Source organism: Erpetoichthys calabaricus, chromosome 7, assembly GCF_900747795.2.
Source record: "Erpetoichthys calabaricus chromosome 7, fErpCal1.3, whole genome shotgun sequence".
Lineage (NCBI taxonomy): Eukaryota > Metazoa > Chordata > Cladistia > Polypteriformes > Polypteridae > Erpetoichthys > Erpetoichthys calabaricus.
In genome coordinates this window covers 7,197,246-7,223,084 of record NC_041400.2, presented here as the reverse complement: position 1 = coordinate 7,223,084, position 25,839 = coordinate 7,197,246, and the positions used below count along the sequence as shown (strand labels likewise).

At 39.2% G+C, this 25,839-nt stretch overlaps 1 protein-coding gene across 1 annotated transcript in view; it reads left to right on the top strand.

Moving 5' to 3' along the window:
• Window positions 1–25,626, top strand: part of znf462 (zinc finger protein 462) — a 176,341-nt gene extending 150,715 nt beyond the window's left edge. Inside the window, exons 8-13 of the mRNA XM_028805058.2 lie at window positions 1,430–1,685; window positions 3,887–4,023; window positions 11,500–11,723; window positions 12,540–12,768; window positions 17,563–17,686; window positions 22,806–25,626. Of these exons, the coding sequence (XP_028660891.1) occupies window positions 1,430–1,685; window positions 3,887–4,023; window positions 11,500–11,723; window positions 12,540–12,768; window positions 17,563–17,686; window positions 22,806–23,013 (1,178 nt within the window). The 3' untranslated portion in view covers window positions 23,014–25,626. The remainder of the gene's footprint in view (window positions 1–1,429; window positions 1,686–3,886; window positions 4,024–11,499; window positions 11,724–12,539; window positions 12,769–17,562; window positions 17,687–22,805) is intronic.
• Window positions 25,627–25,839: the final 213 nt, after the last annotated feature.

The following is a 25,839-nucleotide window of genomic DNA, read 5'->3' as shown; positions in this document are numbered from 1 at the left end:
AAGCACACACTAGGGACAATTTAGGATCGCCAATACAGTCTTTGGACTGTGGGAGAAAACCCACGCAGACACGGGGAGAACAAGCAAACTCCACGCAGGGAGGACCCTAGGAAGCGAACCCAGGTCTCCTTACTGTGAGGCAGCAGCGCTACCCACTGCGTCACCGTGCCGCCCCTAGCTGTATCCTGATGGTTACAATTAACGATATGAAGAGCAGATACAGGGGCAAACGACCCTAAATGCGGAAAGGCTACATCCCTCAGAGTCTGATCCACTATCATGTTCATTAGTAAATTACAATTTGAATAACCAGAGCAAGTGTCATCAAAACGATGAATATCGTAACATGAAAAAGCATTCAATTATCTCCATGTATCATACAGAAATGCTTCCTACATTCCAGTTACATTTTGGAAAACCCAGATTTACAATCATTATTTTCTTTTTTATTGCTTTTGTATGGTGAAAACATCGTACCCTTCATCATGTTAACAATCTTAAAAACGGATAAATATCAAGTAGAAGAGTAGCGTCCTTATATACTCATATATACAAGTCCGGTGATAAGGTCAGATGGCCGAGAGGACATAAAAAACAAAAATAACTCTAGTAAGGCTGGAGGGAAAAAAAAAACAAAATCTGCAGGGGTTCCAAGGCCAAATGACCACCCAGCCCCCACTGGACATTCTACCTAACATAAATATTTTTATTTCATTCCTCTTTGTTTTCAGGCTTCATGATGAAGTCGGTCTCATGGACAACTGGGGTTGCCCGTCTTTGTTCTACCATCCCAGCTGGTGGTAAAGCATGGTGCCTTGATCAGGTGGTGGTGACGGTGCCAAATGCCACCACAGAGGAACTGGAAAAGACAGCAGAAAAAAGTTTAGAGTAGTAAAGATTGCAGATCCCTGAAGAATATAATCATTCTATGTCCATGTGATCCATTATAATCATGAATTTGCTAAATTATTTTGCTATTTCTTAGTGAACAGATCCTAGGTAATGTATTTCTTTTGCTGGAAACATCCAGAAATTTACTTCAATTCATTCTTATTTCACACACATCCATTTACAAGCCCAAATGAGTAGATATTTATACAGATTTCGTTAAAATACATTCAAGTTTGAGTCAAGCAATTGAAGCATTAAACATTCGATTCATTTTTATACATCATACTTCCATTTACTTGAAGCATGGTAAGCATTGACATGGTTAATGTAAAATACAAAACAGGAGATAATAAATATGAAAGCAAAATATAAAATACAGTATACTATATATGGCATTTATTGTTCAGATAGCACACTTCTATAAGAAAAACACAATTTTTGAGAAATTTTCATTGGTTATTTCAGATGAATGTGATTGGGTGCCTAGCAAACGGCTTTGATCCTTTCTGATGGGCTGTTCTTCTTTGTCTGTCTTTAGATTCCTCCTATTCTGAGCCCGTAGACGTACAACAGCAGCTCAATCACTACCAGTTGGCAGCGCGCAACAATGCAAGTGCCAGCCCCACTCCTCTGACCAGCACTATCCCAGAAGGCAGGCCAGAGAGCCTCTTGACCTGCGAGTTTTGTGAGTTCAGTTCTGGCTACATACAGAGTCTCCGCCGTCACTACCGGGACAGACATGGAGGAAAGAAGTTATTTAAGTGCAAAGACTGCTCCTTCTTCACTTGCTACAGGTAAGACGGTCATTATTTCTAACTGTGATCACCAGTATTTGCTAAATTGGTTTTGAACCCTTGATGTTCTTTATTTGTTTAATAATGAGTAGGCTAAACTTTTTTTTTTTTGATTTTTAAAAAGAGGAAAACAAGAGGGGGGCACAAACAAATTAGGAAATTCTCGTACATGATAAGGTAGAAAAAGAAAATTCCTTCAATCGCCGACACCCCACCTGACAATGTATATGGATAACTGAGACAAGAAGTAAGCATAGAGAGAAAAAGAAGCACTGTGCTGATGTCACATTGCCCTACACATCCCAATTTCAACTAAAATAAACCTTTTCGAGAGATGATAAAGAGGAGAAATTGATGCAAGAAGCTAAAAATTATTTTTGAATTGAAGATAAGACTCCAATGAATGAGAAGAAGAGGTGGATCTTCAATTCAAAAAGACAATCCCATGTGACTTCAGTTTACTGTTGTGCATTGATTTTTCAGAAAGAATCTATATAACGATATTTTAGCAAAAAATGCATGCGTTTTACACATTCTCTGCCCACGACTGGATAACTGACATGTAAACTATACGATTTTTTTTCCTCTTTTCCATGGACATTTTTCACATCGTTTGCCACTGTATAGCATTGGCCACCTTTGGCTTGTATCATATGTGACTTTTTTACCACCCCTGATTTATGATGTCAGAAGTTAACCTTAGATCTGATTGGCTGAAGACAAATGACTGTCTTGGAATCATTTTTTTTTTTGTTCCTGATTCAACTCAAACCTGATGATTTCAGACCACCTGAGGTGGACTTCATGAGAGGACTGTCTCCATAGGCTGTCAGGGCAAAGAATAAGTAGAGTGGTACTCTAGGGCAGGGGTCCCCAACTCCAGTCCTGGAGGACCACAATGGCTGCAGGTTTTCATTCTAACCCTTTTCTTAATTAGTGACCTGTTTTTGCTGCTAATTAACTTCTTTTGAATTCATTTCAATTGACTTGTTTTTTTTTACAATTTTTTTCCCCTGAATGTCTACATCGTTCCTCTGAATTTCTTCATTTCTTTCCTTAAATGGCACCCAAACAGAAATGAAATGTGAAGTGAGTGAGCCAACAGAAGGCCAACTAAGTCAGGGCCTCAAACTCCAACCAATTTCACCTCAACCAGTTGCTTAATTAGGCGTTGAGTCCTGTTGATAGTTAAACGTGTTCTTTAATTCCATGGCTTGTTGCTGCTCTCATTGTGCAGAAATTTCTGAAATTGTTGATTTTCTCTTTTCTATGAGCACTGGTAAAATGTTTTGGGGACCTGAGCAGATCAGCATTCCTGAGACATTTATCTTTCTTTATTTTCAGATATGGTATGATGGGGACACAGTTTGCAGGTCATGTTTTGGCTCATTTTGTATCTCATTATTGTTTGGATGCTAATTAAGGAAAAAGAAACAAGGGGTCTGAGTCTTCAAGAGCAAGTCAATTAAAGTTAATTCAAAAGAAGTTAATTAGCACCAAAACAGGTCACTTATTAAGAAAAGGGTGAGAATGAAAACCTGTGGCCCTCCAGGACTGGAGTTGAGGACTCCTGCTCTAGGGAAGAAACAGAGTTACATGGTGAAGAGATCAGACAGAGCCTCCTTGTTATCATGGCAGCTAAGACGCTACCCTGCCCACTCATTTGCTACTTCTCCCACGTTTGGTACTCCTCTCCCAATGTGTCCACATCCCTAGAATCGTCTTTATTAATTGTAACACCATTGCAGCTTTGACCTGTCACTTTGTTATAGATCCTTCAGAAGGCATTTCAGTTTGGATTTGATTTAAAATGAAGCGGAATTCATGTGTGTTAACTTCTACATGGGGGAAGTTTACCCCATATTGAACTTTCTCAAACATTCTCCTAATGGCCTACAAATATGGACGGCCTTAATTGAAAATAATGTAATTAAATATAGATAGGCTTGTTATGGACCGCCTGGGGTGACCACTGCATGTTGCTGCCAGGGGTCGGTCATCTCAGTCTCCCCTTCAGCTCAAGGGAAGTGACAGCTTCAAGGTAGACTTGACTTTTCATTTAAATGGATTCTTGACTTCATGATAAAAACTTGAGCCTCTTGCTTTGTCTATTTCTATTATACTGTGTTTCATAGATGCGATTTAGAGTGAGAAGGCTGCAGAATCTGTTTTCATGTGCATTATGTGTGTCTCTCATTCAGATCCACATTCACGATGCATGTGGAAGCTGGTCATACTGCTGCTCCTGAAGAAGGCCCCAAAGATCTACGTTGCCCACTCTGCCTCTACCATACCAAATACAAGAGCAATATGATTGATCACATTGTCCTCCATAAAGGTGAGGTGTTAGGGGAAAAATGGCAAAATTGTGTTTAGTTTTTAATATGGTAGATGATTGTCAGTGGACCTTTGTGAGAGACTTCATTTTCAAGCAATGAAAGAGGAAAGCAAATCAGTTAGGGAAATATTTTTACATTGTGCTTTCTGTAATGTGTGTAATACTGGCACGACTGCTCTATAAAAGATGGTGGCATGCACAACAGAGTGTGAGGGGTTTGGCCTCTTACAAAGATCTTTTCTTTGAAGGAGTCAAACAACACAGACAAGGAAATCAACTGGGAAAACAATTACTGGTGTGACTTGTGTGTCAGGTTGTAGTTTTATATCTGGTTTGGTAGTGACTCTATTTAACGTCTTGCTTACTCCTAAATAGAAAGACCTTAAAAACATTCCAGCCTTTTGGAACAGCATATGTTCTCTCGGATGTACCAAACATGTTAAGGATCTAATATCACAGAAAGACAGATATGTGGCAAATTAAGTGTGATGTTCAGTAGAAAATTTGTAATGTCATATGCAGAAGATAGAAATGTGGCAGAGGCTGGCAAGTGAAAGTATGACTTAACAGTCCTAATAATGCATTAGATCTCTACAGATGTGATTAAAAAAATGCTGGATTATATGGCACTCACTCTGAATGGAATACGAGCAAAGAAACGTTAATCTTATGCCATGTAACAGATTTGTTAAGAAAATAACTACCAAGATACTGTAGCTTTTCCACTTTCCCACTTATAATAAGTATCTCAAGGTATTGTCATTTTCACTCCCCATACATCTCTATGCACCAGTCCATCCTTCTGTTCCACTTCTCTTATACTGTGTGTCCTTTAGTGTTTAGAAAGGTGCCTACAAATAAATAAAATGTATTATTATGTAGACTTAAATATATACTCAAATATGCCCTGCCTAGAACTGCTTTTAAATCCCCATCCTTGTGTCATTTCTAACCCAAGCCCCAAAGTAACTTTCATAGTCAGAGAGAGCCAGGGAATGACTGGGATCAAAAATTGGCCCTGTACTTTAGTCCAGACTGGTCTTCATTCATCTGGTATTTCATTCAGTACAAGTGCACATAACATTTTCTATTAATTTGTAAGTAAATTATTATGGTACAGGTCAGGTCAGGTTGGGGAGCATGTACTGGTACAGTGTGTTGCCGCACCCACCACACGACAAAACTGCTCAGGGTCCTGATTGGCAACCCCCAAGGCAGGCAGACACACGGCCCAGTCCCACGTTCTCTCTGCTGCAGGCAGGTATTATATGGGCGTCCCCCTGGCCTGGTCCAGTCACTCGAGTCCTTAACAATGAGGGTCCTGGATCACCCTCTGGGAATTGCGCCACATGGCCATAGTGCCGTAACTGACGCTCCCTCACAATGCAGGTGATGTGCCTCATTTTGGACTCCGTGAGCAACTGCTCATTCGACACAAAGTCATACCAGCGGTACCCAAGGTTTCTCCAAAGAGACACAGCACTGAAGGAGTCCAGTCTTCGTCTCAGGTCACTGGCTAGCATCCATGTCTCACAACCATATAGCAAAAAAGGAAGCACCAGGACTCTAAAGACTTGGACCTTCGTCCTTTTGCAGAGATATAGGCAACACCACACACCCCTTTCCAGTGACCTCATGACCCCCCTCCCCCCCTGCTCTCCCAATCTGTCCACTGACTTCATAGGAAGAGTCACCAGAGACATACATGAATGTCACTGCCGAGGTAAGTAAACCTCTCGATGCGGTCGACACTCTCTCCACAGACAGACACACTGCTGATGTCCGTGCCCAAGAGGTCATTAAAGGCCTGATTCTTTGGTTTTTATCAGGACACTCGCAAGCCCAGACCCTCAGACTCCTCGCTCAGTCTCTCAAAAGCCCCCATCAAAGCCTCCATTGACTCCGTGAATGTCACAGCATCGTCAGTAAAGTCAAGATCAGTGAATCTCTCTTCACCAACAGATGCCCCACCGCTGCTGGACCCCACCCACCACCCAGTCCCATGCAAGTATTGAATGGAGTAGGAGCAGAACACCCCTGACGAACCCCAGAATCAACTGGGAAAAAAGCAGAGGTTATTATGGTACAGTGCCTTTAAAAATATTCACCCCTTGAAAGTTTTTTACATTTTATTGTTGAACGACATTGAATCACAGGGCATTTTTGACACTGATAATCAAAAAAAGACTCCTTAATATCAGTGCAGAGTGGTTGGAGTGTGGGCAAGAGATTGTTTTCATTTAAAAAAGCTGTAGCCTTGGATGGTGTGCCCTTCTGAAAATAGCATCTCGTATCTATTTTTGCACCCAATTACTCCCAATTTGTAATTTCAAGGGGGGGTCAGAACCTGTTCTGGCAAGCATCAAACATAAGACAAGAACAAAGCCTGATTAGGGTACCAGTCACTCATTATTGGGCCAGTTTAAAAGCACCAGCCTGAAGAATTTTGGATTTGAGTGGGAAACCCATACATACATAGGCGAGGAACTCAACAGAGGAAGTCTTTGCATGCAGGAAATGTGGCCCTTGCCAGATGTCTGTCGTTACATTTCAGACTGGAGGGTTACAGTGCCTTGTGTGCTTTCCTAGGCCTCTAATATCCTGTACTCCGAATGGTGTTCCCAGGAAGCTCCTCAATTGCCTGGCCTACAAGGGTACGACTTGGCTGGCAGGTGATTCTCAGGAAAACACGCAGTATAGTGTCAGTGGTGATCTCTTGAGGATGCACTTTGGAAGCCCCACAGCTCTCGGGAATCCTTTACAAAGGCAATGTGGTTAATTTCTAGAATTCTCTTAGTCCAGTCATGGAGAGATGGAAGCAGAAACATAACACTGGATGGAAGATCGGTCATCTGCACCAATTCACACTAACCTGTAAATCAAATGTGCATAAGTAGGAAATATGTTTTATAAATTTCCTATCCAAACATTGCTTTTTATACTGTATAAAATAAGATCTTGCATTACTCTTCTCACGATGACAGCATAGCCTGCTAGACGATGTGGTTAGAGCTTTTGATGGCATCTCCTTTAGAGCAATCCCATTAACAGAGGATCCATGAGGTTGACTTGGGGGGAAATGTGAGGGCTGAGAAGTTGTTTGGCAGACAGAAGGTACAAATGTGACCGTGTGGTAAGACAATGCAAGGCTTAACTGGTGAGGGGAATTTTGTTTGGCCATCTCTCAATGCTTTTATCAGACAAATACCAAAATACTGTTTAAATTTAGTTTATATGACATTCTAGCACAATATTCAGGGCTTGTTCCTGACGTGTGCCCTGGTGATTACTTGGAGAGACACAAGCTCTTCCACAACCCTGTGCTGGATACGTGGATTTCAAAAATGGATGGATGGATACATTGGTGATATTTGCATAGTTTTATCTTTTGTGTGTTGGGGGATCTCAGATTCTCAAAATCTGCCTTTACACTGACATACCAACAGCCTACCCTCATGCCAACATTTTAAAAATGTTGAGTGACTCGTTGCTATTTTATTACACTCCCAGTTGTTCCTATATACCTTACATAAAATATTCATCTAACTCACACTGCAGCATTGTAATGAAAAATTTTGAGTTTCAAATATTGCCCTTTACTGTCGATACGAAGGCATTACTTTACCGAAGAGCTGAATAAAAATTCAGAACATCATAGTAGCAGAAGGATAGGTTAAGCCTGTTGGCTGAAACAAGTTTTCCACCTCTGGGGAATTTGGATTTACACAGGGTCATTTCATTTTAAATGATTTACAATTGCAAAGTCTAACCATTCCATCATATTACTGTTTATGTATCAGTAATTTCTGAAATTGAAGGCTGCATATTGCCAGATGGGTATCTGCAATAAAGGTGCAGATTCTCTTAAAAGCCTTTGTTTTCCATCTACTCAGACAACTGATTTTCTATTCGGTTTAATGGCTGGGTTTCACTCCTCTTCATTATTGGCCCTTCAAACCAGCTGTGGTTAGAGGGTTCATAAATGATGGAGTGATGAGGGTGAATGACTTCCTCTCTTTAAACTTTCAGTGTTGGGGTGTACAAGGATGTTTCTTTTTCTTTTCCTTCCATTTGTGTCCAGACACTTGTATCGATTACTAAACTAAGCTGCAAAACTGGATGGATCAAATCTGCTGCCATCGCCGTTTTCATATAATAATGGGGCCCCTATGAAATACCGCTCTGCTCTTTCCTCTTTACAATACAATTTATTTTTGTGTAGCCCAAAATCACACAAGAAGTGCCGCAATGGGCTTTAATAGGCCCTGCCTTTTGACAGCCCTCCCAAAAAAACCCTTGTAGGGAAAAACAAATGGATAGAAACGTTGGGAAAGGCGGTTCAAAGAGAGAGACCCCTTTCCAGGTTGGTTTGGCGTACAGTGGTTGTCAGATAAAGGGAGTAAATACAATACAATATACAGAACAGAACACAAGTACTCCTCAATACAATACGGTAGTGCAGTAGAAATATTACAAGTACAGGATCTTTGCCAATAATAATAGAACACCACACTTATAATATCAGTCAAATTATCAATTATATTGAAAACAATATTGGCACACTCTTGTACAGTACACCAATACAAGGAGAACATGACACAAACTATAATTATGTTGATTATGGCCCAATGAATTCTTAAAATGTAAACTGATGAAGCACAATTAATAAGATATAAGAAATGAAGTTGTTTTTCAGATTGAAAATGCAGTTTGTCTCCTACCGTCTCTCACAAAGCCTCATCTAGATATCCCTTTTTAGTTTGACACTAACAGAGTAAGCGATTCCATACTTCTGGATACTCCGCCCTGGTAGGCTGTGTTACTTCTGGCACAGAAACGGCTCCTCCACTCCAACGCAGTCACTCTGATCCTCTGATTTGTAAAGTCTCCCCTTTTCTCAAAACTTCCTGTATACTTTAAGCCATTTCCTGGTCTTCCTCATTTGGCCAATCCTATATCTCCTGGACACCTGTCCTATATATCTTTGTTTATGAAGGTAGGTCAATAATTATCTGCACTTTTGTGATAATTTTGTTTTTGAGTTGACTGTACAGCTTTCCCGTCCGCACACGTGGAAACATAATGTGTCTGTAGTAACAGTGGGAAAGTATTGACTTTGATCAGTCAGTTTCTCTTGTTGTTGTTTTCTAAGAGTAAACAAGGCCGCTTCACTTTACATTAGAGCAGCAAGCAGTGATCCACATTTTATGGGCTAAAATTGTATATGGGCAGAATTTTTCGTTTGTCTGAATCGTTCAATTTAGTTGTTAGTAGTGGACGTGGGCACATGCTTAACAGTTGCCTGACCATTTTTTGAAAACCCATTTGTAAACACTCCACCATGGCACAACACTGACTTCATGTTGTGCAGAAAGCCTTCCACAGGTTTTTGCTCCTGGTACACCTTCAGCCCATACAAAATGAATCACTGCTGACTGTTCTTCTTTGGTGTAATTAGAGAGTGGAGTGGCCCTGGAAAACAACAAAAGAAACTGACTGAGCAAGGGAAAAACTGTGGCTGCAGACGTACCATGTTTAGATATGTGCTTTGAGAAAGCTGTTGAGCCAACTCAGACAAAGGTACAGATAATTATTCACTTGCCCTTCTGTCTGTCTGTCTGTCAATCATATAGTGCTTTTATTCATTCTTATTTATCTGTCTGTCAGTCTATCTATTATATAGTGCCTTTCATCCATCTATGCTAAACTATGCCAACTATGCTAAAATATGTCTGTCTATCATATAGTGATTTTACTCACTCTCATCTATCAGTCTATCTGTCTGTCTGTCTATCATATAATGATTTTACTCACGCTTATCTATCTGTCTGTCTGTTTATCTTTCTATCATATAGTAACTTCTATCTATCTATCTATCTATCTATCTATCTATCTATCTATCTATCTATCTATCTATCTATCTATCTATCTATCTATCTATCTATCTATCTATCTATCTATCTATCTATCTATCTATCTATCTATCTATCTATCTATCTATCTATCTATCTATCTATCTATCTATCTATCTATCTATCTATCTATCTATCTGTGCCTTTCATATCTAACTACCTTTATGCGTTCTTCTTATGGTGCCAGACAGTGGTGATGTGTTGCAGGTTGCTCAGACATCCAACCAACATTTTTGCTACTCCTGCCCTTTTGGGCATCAAGACATAATGGGGCCAAAATGCTATGTATTCATTACGCATAGGTTTGAATTTTCAAAAAACTGATCAGCTTTGAATTCCCATCCTCCCATTTCCTGAATCCGGGGAATAAATCTTAAAAAAACAAGTCAATTAAAATGAATTCAAAAGAAGTTAATTAGCAGCAAAAACAGGTCACTAATTAAGAAATGGGTGAGAATGAAAACCTGCAGTCACTGCGGCCCTCCAGGACTGGAGTTTGAGACCCCTGATATTTAGTGAGTGGGCTAATGGACATGGGGTGCCCGAGACAATTAAACCAGAGTATCTATGTTTCTTGGTGGAACAAAAAGAACACTTTTAATTTCACAAAGCATTCCATATAGGTCATTTATTTGCATTGCGTTGGATCTGGTCAGTTACAGCTTGGCAAGTGATAACTTTTTTTTGTACGATTTTCATCCATAACAAGCTTCCAGCAATGTGTGTTTCTACAAGTAACAGCAGGGATCCACTGGACTGATTCCCTTTCGTGATTTCGAAGCCTGTGACCTCTTGATCTTCATTTGCTTAAACTGAAAAGCTTCAGTTCCTTCAGTCTCACCTCATACCTTCTACCTCTCAGTCCCAAAATCAACTTATTTGCTATTTTCTGGATTTCTCTACTGCTGCCATGTCTTTATTTTTTGTAACATGAATACGAAAACTGAACTCGATACTCCAGGTGAGGCCTCACAAGACTTTTGTATAGCTTACGCATAACCTCCCCTTAACTTGTGATTTACACAAAATGCAGTTTAAGCTAACATCCTGTTAGTCTTTTCTATACACTTAGTTTTACAAATATGCTGAGTATACTACACTTGTATAGCAAGTGAAATGTTTAATACGCTAAAGAGTTTGTTTGGAGATGAGCGTTGTTATATCCAACAATCATTTCACTTTTAGAACATTAGGACACTCTAGACGAGAACAGGCCATTCAGCCCAACAAAGCTCCCCAGTCCTCTGCACTTACTTCTTCCAAATAAAACATCAAGTTGAGTTTTGAAGGTCCCTAAGTTCTTACCGTCTACCACAGGACTTGGTAGCTTATTCCAAGTGTCTATCGTTCTTTGTGTAAAGAAAAACTTCGTAATGTTTGTGCAATATTTACCCTTAACAAGTTTCCAACTGTGTTTTCCTACGTGTTCACTTGCCTGTACTCACTTAACACTCTGAACATTTGCATAATTTGACTCCCTTTTTCCTCTTCACAAACACTGAGGCTCATGTACTTTATTCATTAAAGCTGCAGTCTAATTCTTCATTACCTTTGCATTCTACAGAGGAACGTGTGGTCCCAATTGAAGTGTGTCGCTCGAAGCTGTCCAAGCATTTGCAAGGAATTGTGTTCCGCTGTGACCGATGCACTTTTACCTGCTCCAGTGATGAAAGCCTCCAGCAGCATATCGAGAAGCACAACGAACTGAAGCCCTACAAGTGTCAGCTCTGCTACTTTGACAGCAAAGAGCGGGAGGAGCTGGAGGATCACCTGCGTGATGAGCACAAGGTAACATTTACCAGTACAGCCATTAAGGAACTCTATAAAAACGCTAGGTCCCCAAACAGTTTAGCCTTGAAGGGTATAACTCCTTCTTGAACTATAAAGCCAATGTGAATCGTATCTCATTTAAGTATGCGGCCACATGCCAACCTGTGTAGCAAGGTGGTGTTTCAAGGTGGGAGGGCAATCCTTATAGGAGCTTCATACACCATTGTAAGTCACATGGGTAGTAAGGCCTCAAACAGAGGAGGAAGTTGGTTGGGTTTGAACGAGAAAAGAAGGGTAGTTTGGAGGAGCACGAGAATGAAAGGCCATGGTGGAGACTGCAAGCGAAAGAAGGGGAGAGCTAAGAAGGACAAGGCAGTGCTGTGGTTGATATTTTATTTGTGTTCACATATCCCAGCAAGCAGCAGTAGAGTAAAATTTATACCATGGCATCAATAAAAAAAAAAAAAAAGGTAGGAATAAAATGGTCTTGCATCAATGTACATTTAACAAAAAAACAAAAATTAAGGGAAAGCTGACTCCATGTGGAGGAAAAATAAAAGAACAAGGCATGAAATTGAGCATCAAGCCAGATATATCCCTAAATGATCAGGAGCTGTAAGGGCTGACTGAGGGCCGTTTTCGCTCTCGCCAACATTTTCCCCCTCCCAACTTTTTCTCTTCCACCCTTCCCAACTCCTGGCGCATCTTAAAAGGTCTCTAAAGCTAAAACCAGTCGAGTCCATTTTGTTAATTTAGAAGTTAGAAATGTGTGTAGGCAAGTGGGCTTGATCGACATTATCAGGTTGCTTATCTTTCTGCTTCTCTTTTCCTTAGGTGGCCCGTAATTTTGAACTTGTAGGCCGAGTGAATCTTGACCAGCTGGAGGCTCTGAGAGAAAAGGTAGAGACCTTAAATGCTGAGGAGAGAGATGAAGAAGAGGAAGACTACCTAGAAGAGGAGGAAGAAGAAGAGGAAACGGCTGAAGTAGATGAAGATGAGGTGGCAGAAGAGGAAGTTGAACTGGAAGACGATGAGGAGCCGGAAGAGAAAAATGAAGCAAAAGGTTAGTGATTAAAAGGAAAAGATGAGAAATGTCATCTGATTTTATTGTCATCTTGTGAGTGAAATAAAGGAAAACGTTTGGATCTTTTTGTGCATATGTGTTGTGACCAGTATGGGGCGTTGCAGCATCCCAAGCATAACTGAACAGACGCAAGTTCCGGGTGCAAACACATATTTATTATACAAAGTACCATAAAATGGCCTCAAGAAAGGCACAGTAATATAATACTCTTCTTCTGTCTTTCTCTACACCTCCCAGGCAAGCTTTGTCCTCTTCCATCCAACTCCAACTTGCTTGGGTGAGGTCAAGCAGCTCATTTTAACTTGGACCGGGAAGTACATTCGGTGCTAGGACATACTGTAGCTTGATGGAAGCCTGCGGGAATCCTAACCCAGGAATGCTGCCATCTAGTGTGTTGGGGGAACCGGTTGTCCTGATAGGTTTTCACCTCATAAAAAGACCTACCTGGAAATGTGTAGTTTCAGTTATTGCTGTAAAAGGGGGTCCCACCAAACACTAGAAGTAAAGATTCTCGTAATACTGGGTGATGTTCCTCAATAAATAAATGACCAAGTATGATATTTGTGTCTCATTTGTTTAGCTGGATTCTTCATACAGTATCTACTTTTAGGACTTGTGTGGAACACTGATGTTTTAAGTCATACTTATGTGGGAATATTGAAACTTCTGAAGGGTTCATTAACTAGCAAGCACCCCTGTATATGTCACATAGTTTCAAATACAATAAACCACATGAAGGTGATTTCTGACTGATTGGGTTATCATATCTTTTATATATAATTAACAGAGGTGAGAGGTTTAAATTAGATCATGATTCTGCTAATTAGGGTAGCATGGCTTAAGCAATGAGATTTTAAGTTAGACTATTTATGCTTAAATCTGATTTTTGATTTTTTTTTTAAACAACTCGGGAGCGCTTTGCCCACCAACCCCCGACGGCGGGCACTGGACACTTGCTATTACGTGGCTGAGCTGCTCGAAGGGTTTGGGGTGCCCCGGCGTTAGAGAAAGCGATTCTAATTAAAGAGATGGTATACAGAAGAGCATGTGGGGTGCGGGAGGAAGACAGTTTGATGCTTACTTATTATAGATAGAAAATCAGTTACTTGAGTATTTCACTACAACTGTCAATTTTAAATACCAATGAATAATAAAGTATAGTAAAAAGTAAAAAAGTTAAAGTAGAAGTAAAAAAAGATAAATGTAATAAAAAAATGAACGCCTTGTCAGAAACAATATGATGAACCTACATATCCTCTAACTTACATTCTGTTAATGTTGCTTTTTTTGCATTTCATGTTGTTTTGGATATTTTTCTGTTTTTCATTTATTGGATGATTCTCATTTTTCTTGATTTATATTATATCAAAAATCATAGATCTATGATTATAAAAAAAAAAATCAAAGATCTTTTTTTGTTCATTTTCTTTTTATTTTCGACGTTGATTATCAGCTCTTGCTGCTCTTTTTCTATCGCAATCTAAAAGTTGACGTTCTTGAATAGATCGTTTGCTTTTCTGACTTGTCATTATAACTGACTGCATTGAAGGGCAAGTTAAGCAAGACTGGGAGTGTCACGGGGTGGGATGGAGAGAGGATGTGCGCAGCAGGAGTAACGATTGGACAGGAGGTGTTGGGGGGTGTGGTCAAGGCTGAATGATGCGGACATGACGGAAAACTTTTTTAATATAATAGGGAAAAAACAAGTAGAATTTTGGTTAATTTATAATGTGGGCTGTTTTAGATAGATAGATAGATAGATAGATAGATAGATAGATAGATAGATAGATAGATAGATACTTTATTAATCCAAGGGGAAATTCACAAATTTTACTGATTATCATCGTCACCACATTGGGCTGAACAGCCATTTTCTGGGTTTATTCCAATTAGCCAGTTGCTTCCCAAATTTTTTTTCACCAGCAGGTCCTGGGCATCCTTTGTGGTGAGGCACATTTTGTTCATATCATCCCAACTCAACATCATCTTCAGCCTTCCTCAGTTTTGTTTTACCTCTTCAATCATTTGTCCACTACCTTTGTCTGTTACTCCTCAACGCTCCACATCAAGTCTTTCTCTGACCTCAGCACTGATATTCCTCTCACTCCATGCTACTCCACACTTTCACCTCATCATTCTTCTCTCTGTTCTGTTTTCTTATTTTTGTCTGCGAATCATAAAATCCTCAGTAGTAGCAGCAGTACTAGTAGTAGATGGTCCGCATTTTGTCAAACATTTGTTTTTTATAGTTTTTTTTTAATTTTTTTGTTCACATTCCCGATAAGAAGACATTCTATGAAATGAAATGTGTTATCCTTCTTGAGTAGGTTCTCCCATTGGTGGAGGTAGCTATTCGGCAGCGACTACTTATCAGACCCCTTCGCTTTTACACATTTTGTGCTGTTGCAGCCTTATGCTAAAATCATTTAGACTCATTTTTTCCCTCATCAGCCAACACTTAATACCCCCAAATGACAACACGCAAGCAGGTTCTAGAAATTTTTTCAAATTTATTAAAGATAAAAATCTGAAATATCACATTGGCACAAGTATTCAGACCCTTTACTCAGTACTTGGGCAGACATTCCAGCCTGGGAGTCTTCATGGGTTTGATGCAACAAGCTTTGCTCACCTGGATGTGTGGATTTTCGGACCTTCTTCTATGCAGATCCTCTCAGGCTCCTGTCAGGTTGGATGGGGACCAATTGGTGGAAAGCAATTTTTAGGTCTTTCAAGATTTGTTAAGATTGAGTTCAAGTCTGGGCCGCTCAAGGACATTGCCAGAGTTGGCCCAAAGATACTCCTGTGTCGAGTTTGTGTTGTGCTTGGGGTCATTGTCCTGTAGAAAGTGAACCAGTCTCGGTCCAGTCGGAGCACTTTGGAGCAGATTTTCATTAAAGATGTCTCTGTACGTTGCTCCATTCATCTTTCCTTCAACCCTGAATAATCTCCCACAGCAGGATGCTGCCACCACCATGTTTCACCATTGGGATGGTTTTGCACTGCTGATGTGCAGTGCTTGGCTTCCTGTTGACATGAAGCTAATCCTGATTTCATCAGAGCAGAGAATCTTGTTTCTCTTAGTCTGAGAGTCCTTTAGATGCCTTTTTTTCAGACCCCCAAAGTAGGCTTCCATGTGTCTGGCCACTCTGCTCTGTCAGCCCAGATTGGTGGAGTATTACAGTTATTGTTGCTCCTGAAAGTTTCCCCCATCTCCACACAGGTTCTCTGCAGGTTCTTGGTCACCTCTCTTGGCCCCCCTCGCATGATTATTTTTTTTTGCTGGGTGGCCACCTGTAGGAAGAGTCATGGTGGTTCTAAACTTCAAATATTTAAGAATGAATTAGTCTGCTGTGCTCTTGTGAAAATTTAATGCTGCAGGATTTTTTTTGGGTAGCCTTTCCCCAATCTGAGCCTCACCACAATCCTGCCTGTAGGTCAGTGGTCTCAAATTCCGGTCCTAAAGGGGCAGCAGTTGCTGCAGGTTTTCATTCTCACCCTTTTATTAATTGGTGACCAGTTTTTGTTGCTAATTAACTCCTTTTCCGTTCATTTTAATTGATTTTTTTTTTTTTTATAATTTTACCCCCTGAATTTCTTCATTTCTTTCCTTAAATGGCACCCAAACAGAAATGAAATGTGAAGTGAGTGAACCAACAGAAGACCAGCTAAGTCGGGGCCTCAAAACTCCAACCAGTCTTGTTGTTAATTAAACCGTTCTTTAATTCCATGGCTTGTTGCTGCTCTCATTGTGTACTAGCAAACATCCGAAATTGCTGAATTTATCTTCTCTGAGATCAGTACTGTTAAAATGTTTTGGGGACCTGAGCAGATCAACATTCCTGACACCATCACAATTTCTTTATTTTCAGATATTGTATGATGGACACAGTTTGCTGCTCATGTTTTGGCTCCTTTTGTATCCCATTACTGTTTGGCTGCTAACTTAGGAATAAGAAACAATGATGAGGTCTGAGTCTTCAAGAGCAAGTCAATTACAGTGAATTCAAAAGAAGTTAATTAGCAGCAAAAACAGATCACTAATTAAGAAAAGGGTGAGAATGAAAACCTGTAGCCACTGCGGCCCTTCAGGCCCGGAGTTTGAGACTACTGCTGTAAGTCCTGCATTAGAATTCATGGCTTAGTTTTTGCTCTGGTACACATTTGTCATCTGTGGGACCTCATATAGGCAGGGCTGTGCCTGTCCTATTCACGTTCAGTTAATTGAATTGACCGCTTGGTTGAATCCAAACACGGTATAGAAACATCTCACGAGGAGCAATAGAATGGAATGGAAGGCACCTAAGGCAAACTCGAGTCCTAGCAAAAGGATCTGAATACTTGTGTCAGTCTGATATTTCAGTTTTTATTTTTAATACATTATAATTATAATAATAATAATAATTCTTTACATTTATCTAGCACTTTTCTTACTACTTTTCTCACCCACAATCTCCTTACTGCAAAGCATCAGCCGTTACCACTGCGCCACTTGCGTAAATGATTGGCAAAAATGTCTTAAAAAAACTGTTTTTGCGTTGTTAGTCTGGGGGTATTGAGTAGCCTATTGCTTGAAGAGGGAAAACATTAATTTAAATGATTTTAGCATATGGCTACATTATTATAAAATTCTGAAGGAGTTTGAATTTTTTCTGTATCCACTGTATTTCCTGTTGGGTGTTATAACTAATATGGCATTAGCCGTGCAATGAACCACGGTGCGTGGCATTAGTCATATTTTCCTTTGTGCCTAAATCTGGATTTCTTTCTCAGATATCCCAGGTTCTCCAGGAAGCAGAGCATCCATCAATAATGAGAAGCGATTTCCTTGTGAGTTCTGTGGCCGCATATTTGCACACTGCTCAGAATGGGAGCGCCACGTGCTAAGACATGGCATGTAAGTCGGTTATTACTTGAACATTTTGTCTTCAGTAGAGCTGTGTCAGTAGTTGGTATGCATTGTCGTCTCCTCTAGGTGAGAGAGTTTTTTTTTTTTCTTGATAGATAGATAGATAGATAGATAGATAGATAGATAGATAGATAGATAGATAGATAGATAGATAGATAGATAGATAGATAGATAGATAGATAGATAGATAGATAGATAGATAGATAGATAGATAGATAGATGATATTTTATTAATCCCAAGGGGAAATTCCCATACTCCAGCAGCAGCATACTGATGATAAACAATATCAAATTAAAGAGTGATAACAATGCAGGTATACAGACAGACAAAAACTTTGTATAATGTTAACGTTTACCCCCCCCCGGGTGGAATTGAAGAGTTGCATAGTGTGGTGGAGGAACGATCTCCTCAGTCTGTCAGTGGAGCAGGACGGTGACAGCAGTCTGTCGCTGAAGCTGCTCCTCTGTCTGGAGATGATCCTGTTCAGTGGCTCCAGTGGATTCTCCATGATTGACAGGAGTCTGCTCAGCGCCCGTTGCTCTGCCACAGATGTCAAACTGTCCAGGCGTGAGGCGTCCCTCTTCTTTATGCTGCTTCCCCAGCACACCACTGCGTAGAAGAGGGCGCTCGCCACAACCGTCTGATAGAACATCTGCAGCATCTTATTGCAGATGTTGAAGGCTTAAAGTTAGCTTCTCAAGCATCCCATTACCATGTATAGGACGCAAGCAAGCAATAATAATGTGCAAGTATCCGTTTAAAGTGTGACAGTGGAAAAGAGAACAAAAATTCAAGTCGAGTACTCATATCCCTGAGAAAATAAACCACTGGCTGCCACGGTCACTAAAGACAATTCTAGGTCTACATGACTAATGTCAACTGGTTGCTTAGACCCCGGTTTGACATTGTAGTCTACATTGGGCTTCAAGTTAGTTGCTACGATTTTGGTACAACACCGAGTACTAAATCTTTATCTGTCATTGATGTTAATGTTGTCAAAAGAATAAATTGCACTATTGGGGCATGGCAGGTCTTCAATTCAAATGTTTGTTCACATCTGAGTATGTTTAGTTTTAGTTAAATGACTTACTGTATTTATAAGTTAAGTGACTTACTTATTATTTATAAAGTTAAAATACATGCGTTTGGGATGCTGTGAGCGTATGACTGGGTGACGTCACATGTGGATTATGTGATTTTTTTTTTTTCGTGGACATTTTGGTATTGTTGTCTAATGTTGGTCACCATTGACTCACATTGTATCAGAAACTATTTTAATCAACATTTAGCCAGGGCCATCTTAACAGCATTATAGGCCTCCGGGCAAAGCTGTGCACTGGTGCCACTACCCTCACAACACACATAGATTAGCATGGGGCCCCCAGGCAACTGCCCAGCATGCCCATGCATTAAGACGGCCCTGTGTTTAGCATGAAAGCATGAGGTTAAATGATTTTTCTCATTCATTATTACAAAGTACATGGGGTTAAGTAAAATAAAAAAGAAAACATTTCAATTTTGGGTGGCGTATTGTATAAGTGTACAGGAGCATATCACGGCAATTAAACAAAATGCCTTTTGACAGGAAAGCTACCCTCCACTAACACCGGGAAGGTGAGAATTCTTTAAAAAATAATTAGTAATTTTGTAACTAGTCAACAATACCAAATAGTCATTTTTGTACTTTTAACACATTTAATTTAAAGTACTGCCATGCGATTTCTTAAGGATACAAAGAAACAAATGGAAAGCAAGCGAGCAAGTGAACAAACAAACAAACGTGATTTGTCCCCAGGGAGAAGTAAAGCTTAATAATTAAATAAATGTTATTGTATTATGACAAACAGTAAAATAACAATAAAGAAAGAAAACTTCTGAATTGACTAAAGATTAAAAACAACAATCCTATATATCGACCTGGGATGAAGAAATTAGAGAGAGAGTGAGACTGTGCTGCTTTTTGGGGTAGTTGTGCTCATCTGAACAGCATTACCCACTTCACATTGCTCCCCCTAGTGGTGGCCACAGGAGTGATTTATTCTATTAATTTAACTTGAAAGTACCTGGAATATCAACAGAAAAAGTACATGAGTGAAAACAACACCAAGAAAAAAAAATACTCAAATATGATGCCATACCTTTGGAGTGCCACATATAGTCATGTGAAAAAGTAAGTACACCCCATAAAATGATTTCCCTTTTAATAAGTGCATATATTAAGATTTTATCTTTATTTAAATAGTATCTTTAGGTACAGGAGATGTCATTTTAAAAAAAGTGAAAATGTAACTGCAATAATTTATTCAATGATAAGCCACTTCCATCTGCGGAAAACGTTAGCCCTGTCTAATAGTTGGCATTGCCCCCTAACTGTCTAGTTAGTCTTTGACATCAGCTGACAGAAAGCCTTCACCCCCTTTTCCATGCAGCATTGTTACAACTGTGTGATGTCTGAGGGGTATCTTGCAGGCACAACCCATTTCAAATCCCCTTACCCAACAGCCATGAAGACGCTCTGCTCAATACTGTACACCACCATCTTGATGAGAAGTCGAGTGACTGAGTGAAGGGGTATGGGTGGTATGCACCCAGAAGTTGCAAACAGAGGTTAAACGTCGCAGCGGCTGTCCGGCGCCTACCTTGTTGCTCCGACGCAGGGGCATCCCGGCTTGTTCGAAGCTCTATATACCAAGGAGCACATTGCACGTTGGTTCATCCTAGCAAGAGTTATTACAGAATATTTGGGGCCTCTTTCGAGTGAATCTCCAAGTACAAGAGCCCCTCTAATGATGTTCTAATCCTTTGGTTCTAATTTTAAGCCATTTACGGTGGTACTGTAGAGGTGTACCTAACATTTTCCTCGTGTGAAATTTGCATTTATGTTTAATTAAATAATACAATGGACTACAAGATGTAAATGTGGCACAATGTTTTGTTTATCACTTTTATGTATAGATGCTATCTCTCTATTATAAAAAAAATCCTGGAGAGAAACAGTAGGGCGTCGAGACGTGATCTTCACGTTAAGATCATGGAATACAGTTAAAAGACCCTGCGACGACCTTAAACATGAGACATTGTGCCAAGAGATTGACTCAGGACCATCTCGCGATGATGTAGAACATCTTGTGAGACACGCCCTACTTACGATCAATATCAAATAAGACAACGGGCAGCAAAACATTCAGTTGTGTGAAGGATTTAAGCACACACAGATCCAGGGTCTCAGCGCATATAAAGCGTATAAGGACAATACGTTATACAGTAAATGAATCGTCGACAACTAAGCGAAGAAGAAAGCAGCATGGAGAAAAGAGACTCAAAAGCGTTGGGAGAGAAAAAAAGAAAAAGGTGCAAATTCAGAAAATAAGGAAAGTAAACAAGTGGGATTAAAACAAAGCATGTCCAATCAGGCTCAGAATTAAAAGACAGAGTAAAAGACAAAGTAGAACTTCATGAACACGTTCACAAACATTGGCGCTGTACACATGTACAGCAGATTATGAAAGCAGTGGAATTCGTAAGGCTCAAAAAAAAAAAAAAAAACGTATGTGCGATACAAATGTGGAGAAAGTTAAAGAATATGAAAGTAGGAAAATTAGAAAGTATAAAAAAAAGAAAGTAAAGATCGCAGTAGCGCAAACAAACGGAAATTATTACACAAAAAAGGGAAAATAATCACCACGGACCAGGTGTCATTGAAACAAATGCAGGACATAGCGAGGTCAGAAATAAAAGACAAAGAGTAGAAAACAAAGTAAAACGTCATAAAGAGGTTAAAACACAAAGGGGCCAAACACATGCAGAGCAGGTTAGAGATAATGAAAACTGGAATTCAAAAGACTCAATGAAACACATGCAGAGCAAGATACAGAATACGAACGCAGAAAAAAACGACAGTGTCAAAAAAAGACAGTAAACATCACATTAGCACAAAAAAAAAAAAAAAGAAATTATTACTCGGAGAAATAACGAAAAGGTGAATAGAGAATGAATATATGGACACAGGTGATATGTCAGAAGTATGGAAATATTGTAAGGCTTTGAAGTTTAACTCTTTGAGGGCTGAATATATTTTCCAAAAAACAATGGTTTCATTCAGAAATCAACATAAAACATCTGTTGCTGCATGCTGTGGCATGAATGTGCGGCAGGCTTGCTGCCAGGCTGTCTTCGCATGGCTGGGACAGCAGCAGCGGTCATGGTCGTAGTGAATTATAATCTTGTTACTACCTTTTATTATTGTTAAGTGGCAGTCCTCCCTGGCGAACACTGTCAGTACCATGATTAGCTGGGCACCAATCAGCTGAAGCTGGAACGTCACATTTGTTTTCGATCACTTGTATCAAAAACTGAGTCTGACAAGTCATAGTCCAATTCAGAGATAATGGGCAAAGTGTCATCCATGGAGTATTTTGCTTTACGCATTCGCTTTGACTTCTTGCCATTTTTGCCACTGCGTGCGCCTTGCTACTCGCGAGAGCACAGGGAATCTTGGTCAAACCAATGAATCTAACTTTCCTTGTAGCAACGAGAGTCCAACTAAAACGTAACGGTTGGTTTTGTCACAGTTTACAGTTGATTACCATCGTCAACTCCTCCTTTTGACAAAAGTCGACATCAGCCCTGAAAGAGTTAAGTCAGAGAATTTCAAAAACGTGTTTTACCTCACAAGCATTTATTGGTTACTTTGCAGATAAAATGATTAACTGCTGATGATGTCGATCACTATCTGTGCTGAAATTCCAAACAGAAACCTCTCCTGAATTATGGTACAAAGTCATTAAACACACATCTCACTGACCTCATTTAAAAGATTCAGCATAGTGGGACTCCAAAGATTCCAAATATTGTTTTTACATAAGTTCTGAAATAGCAACAATTCAAAGAAAAAAAAATCTTAAAAGTGTGTATCCAGAAAACCAAACATGGGGGTTGGCGAGCGAAGTGAGCAGGGGGGCATCGAAATATGTTACAAAAAGAAAAACCATTTCATGCACTGTACTTAACGTGCACTACAAGGTAATCCACCATCGTGAACGCACAGCTTCATTGTCTCGTCACTCAGACTGTCTGACTGGTTGTCTGTTCTGCTCTCTCCTTCAGGATTCTGAGCAGCAATAAGCTGGATGACACTAGTGTTGAACAAGCAGAAGAATTTCTGAACCAGGTGAGCCGAGTACCGAACACACCAACACTGGAAGATAAACTCGAGGAAAACTCGGACGAACCCACGGAAGTCAACAGCCATGAGGATTCTGGCGACAGCCCACTAATCAGCATGGAGACTGAGATATCAGAGACCAAAAAATGATACTTCAGCAGAAACAGTGTAGCTTGGACACGTACTTGAAAATTTAAAACGAGAAACAAAACCAACCAAGGCTGCTTTACGTTAACCTTTTAAACCTTCGGAGCACTGTTTGATAATATAACGTTTTGTTTGTTTTTTTGTTTGTTTGTTTGTTTTTTTTTTGGTGGGGAGGGGTCATAGATGAGGGGGGGTCTGGTTTTAAATGTATAACATCCTGTGTGTACTTGTATCATATTTTCTAAACTCTGAACTTTGAAATAAGAGACTTGGTCCATAGGACATATGCTAATATATTGGTAACCAATAGTGAATGGTACTGAGATGTCGTCATTAAGGTCAAATCCTTCTTCGTTTACCTTTTTTGTAATAATTACGCCGTTGGGAGTGCGAGGATGTGAACACAATGTGTGCGAGACGTTGCTTCTTAGGAATATTTCAAATCATTTCTTCTTTGTGTGAATTGGTCCGACTGTACAGTGGGGCCGCTACAGTCCATATGTTCACCTGCCAGACACCACGTGCATGCTGGGTGCTGTTGTTTTTTTTTTTTTTTTTTCCTTATTTTTTTTGTAAGAATGTTAAATATTCTTCAACCAAATGACACTTGAATGTCATACTTGGGGGGACTTTCCTACTTCAAACAGTTGGCGGCTGCACAGATTTGACCTTAACGATGAAGACTTTGTCGATTTTTCTTTTTGATTTGATTTTATACGCATTGAGTACTTCAGTGTTCATTTTCTACAGAGCAGATTAGCTTTGGAATTTTTTTGTTTTCGGGTTTTGGTGTTCATTTTTTTTTTTTTTTTTTTTTTTAATTATTAGCAATGTCCCAAAATATTGTAGCAAATTGCTACGTTAATCCAGGAATATGTCTCCAAGCTTTTTTTGTTCTTCAGTGTACTGTCGTGTATTATTGTACTTAAAAGGCAAACGATGCCTTATCACTGATGGGATGTTGCGTCCCAAGCAGCAATTTTAAAATTCATGTCTAGAATAATAATAATAATAATAATTTTACTGTTTTGTTTGTTTGTTTTTATTTTCTTCTCTCTCTCTCTCTCTCATTCAAAGGGATAGCTCCATATGTGGCGCCTTGGTCCGACTACGAACAGTCGCAGCTGTTTAAACCACTTAGTTTGTTCCTTGTTGTCTGTTAAGTGTAATTGTTAGAGGAAATACAAAGGTAGCCGATTTCCTACAGCTAATCTTTGAAGCTTATGATAACCTTTCTCTCTCATAGTACCTCAGAACTAACAAAATGTAATGAATACGTTCTAATTTAGTGTTTTTTCTGTATGTTTACCGAGTCCCTAGAAGTGAATCCGATAGAATGCCTGATCCAACTCCGTATTTTACAGGAGTGACAAAAATAAGACGTTTTTCAATACAAATTTTTAAAAAAAGAAAAATTGCCGTTAGGAGAGGTTTTGCACTGGATGGTTGTACGGTTGTACTGCAAAGTAACATTTGTTGGGTCAAAACTATCACAACGTTTAACACTTTGCTATCTGAAAACAGAAAAAACAAAAAAAACAAAAAGAAAGTTTTGTGAATTTTTTTTATATATTTTTTATTTTGTATTAAAATTCTTTACTAGTGGAAATACTTGAGTGTGGTTGCTGTTTTGCTTCCAGTTCTTTATGGGAATGATAAGAGTATCTGTATTAAAACTTAAGGAGAATAATAATAATAATAATATCAGTTGTGACTTTAAGCCCTAAAGCCTTATTTTTAGATGACAGTTTAGGAAATGGCATCTTTTCTTTTCTTTCTCTCAATTTTGGTTTGTGAGTACCGCATTGGATGCCAATGGAGATTTTTATTATTTTAATTATTTTTGGTTTTCTTCCCTTGGACTCCTGTACGGTAAGGAGATGCCGCCAGCTTTTGATTCCCATACCGATGCTGCTATCTTGAATCCCCTCGGCAGTAGTTCACTTTTTTCTTTCTGTAATTTGATTTTGTTTCTTTTTCTCTCTCTTTCTGTTTTAAACGTACACTATAAACACTATAAATGTCAAACATTAAAGACTTTCATGCTGAATGCTTTATATGGTATTGTTGATTTGACCGGGTCTGGTCTTCTTTTTTTTTTTTTTTTGTAATTAATGTCCCACGGTTTGCATTCATTTTGTTTCCTTTTTTTTTTTTTTTTTTTTTTTTGTCCGGGGCTTTATGAATAATAGGATGCATTCACTCCCTGAACAATTCCAACAGTAGTCACCGTGTAACCGGCCGATGTGATTTTTAGGATGATAAAACGTTTAAAAACACAAAAAGACGATAAGCTTGGAGGAATGGGTGGTGTTGAGCTGATGTGTCCATTGACAAGACACTGGAAACTTGTGTATACAGTATATATATATTGTTTGTTTTTTATATTGGACTCGACCATAGCTCAGTTTAGCTTCAACATACTGGATTGATTGCCTTTTCCTGTGAAGAAACGAAAAAAAAATTGAAAAAAATCCTCGAGGTGGATATGTGACCGTTACTTAGAATGCTTGTTTACGCTTTTATTCCAGTTTTTTTTTTTTCTCCTCGATACTCTGTAAATAATGTAATTTGTTTGTTTTTTTAACTTGTTAATAAAGTTATAAAATAACAGTATTTCCAAATTACTGAATTTTTTTTTTTTTTTTTTTTTGTGTAATCATTTTGCGACGAGAGCTTATGGTGCTACTTTCACGTACTTTTTAAGAAAACTTGGAAATAATAAAAGATTGATGAGGGCCTCGGGCCTGAAAGACATTTTCCAAGTGAGTTTTTCTTTTTTTTTTTTGTTGTTCAAAATGCAAAAGTTATTACTGGGAGTAACGGACC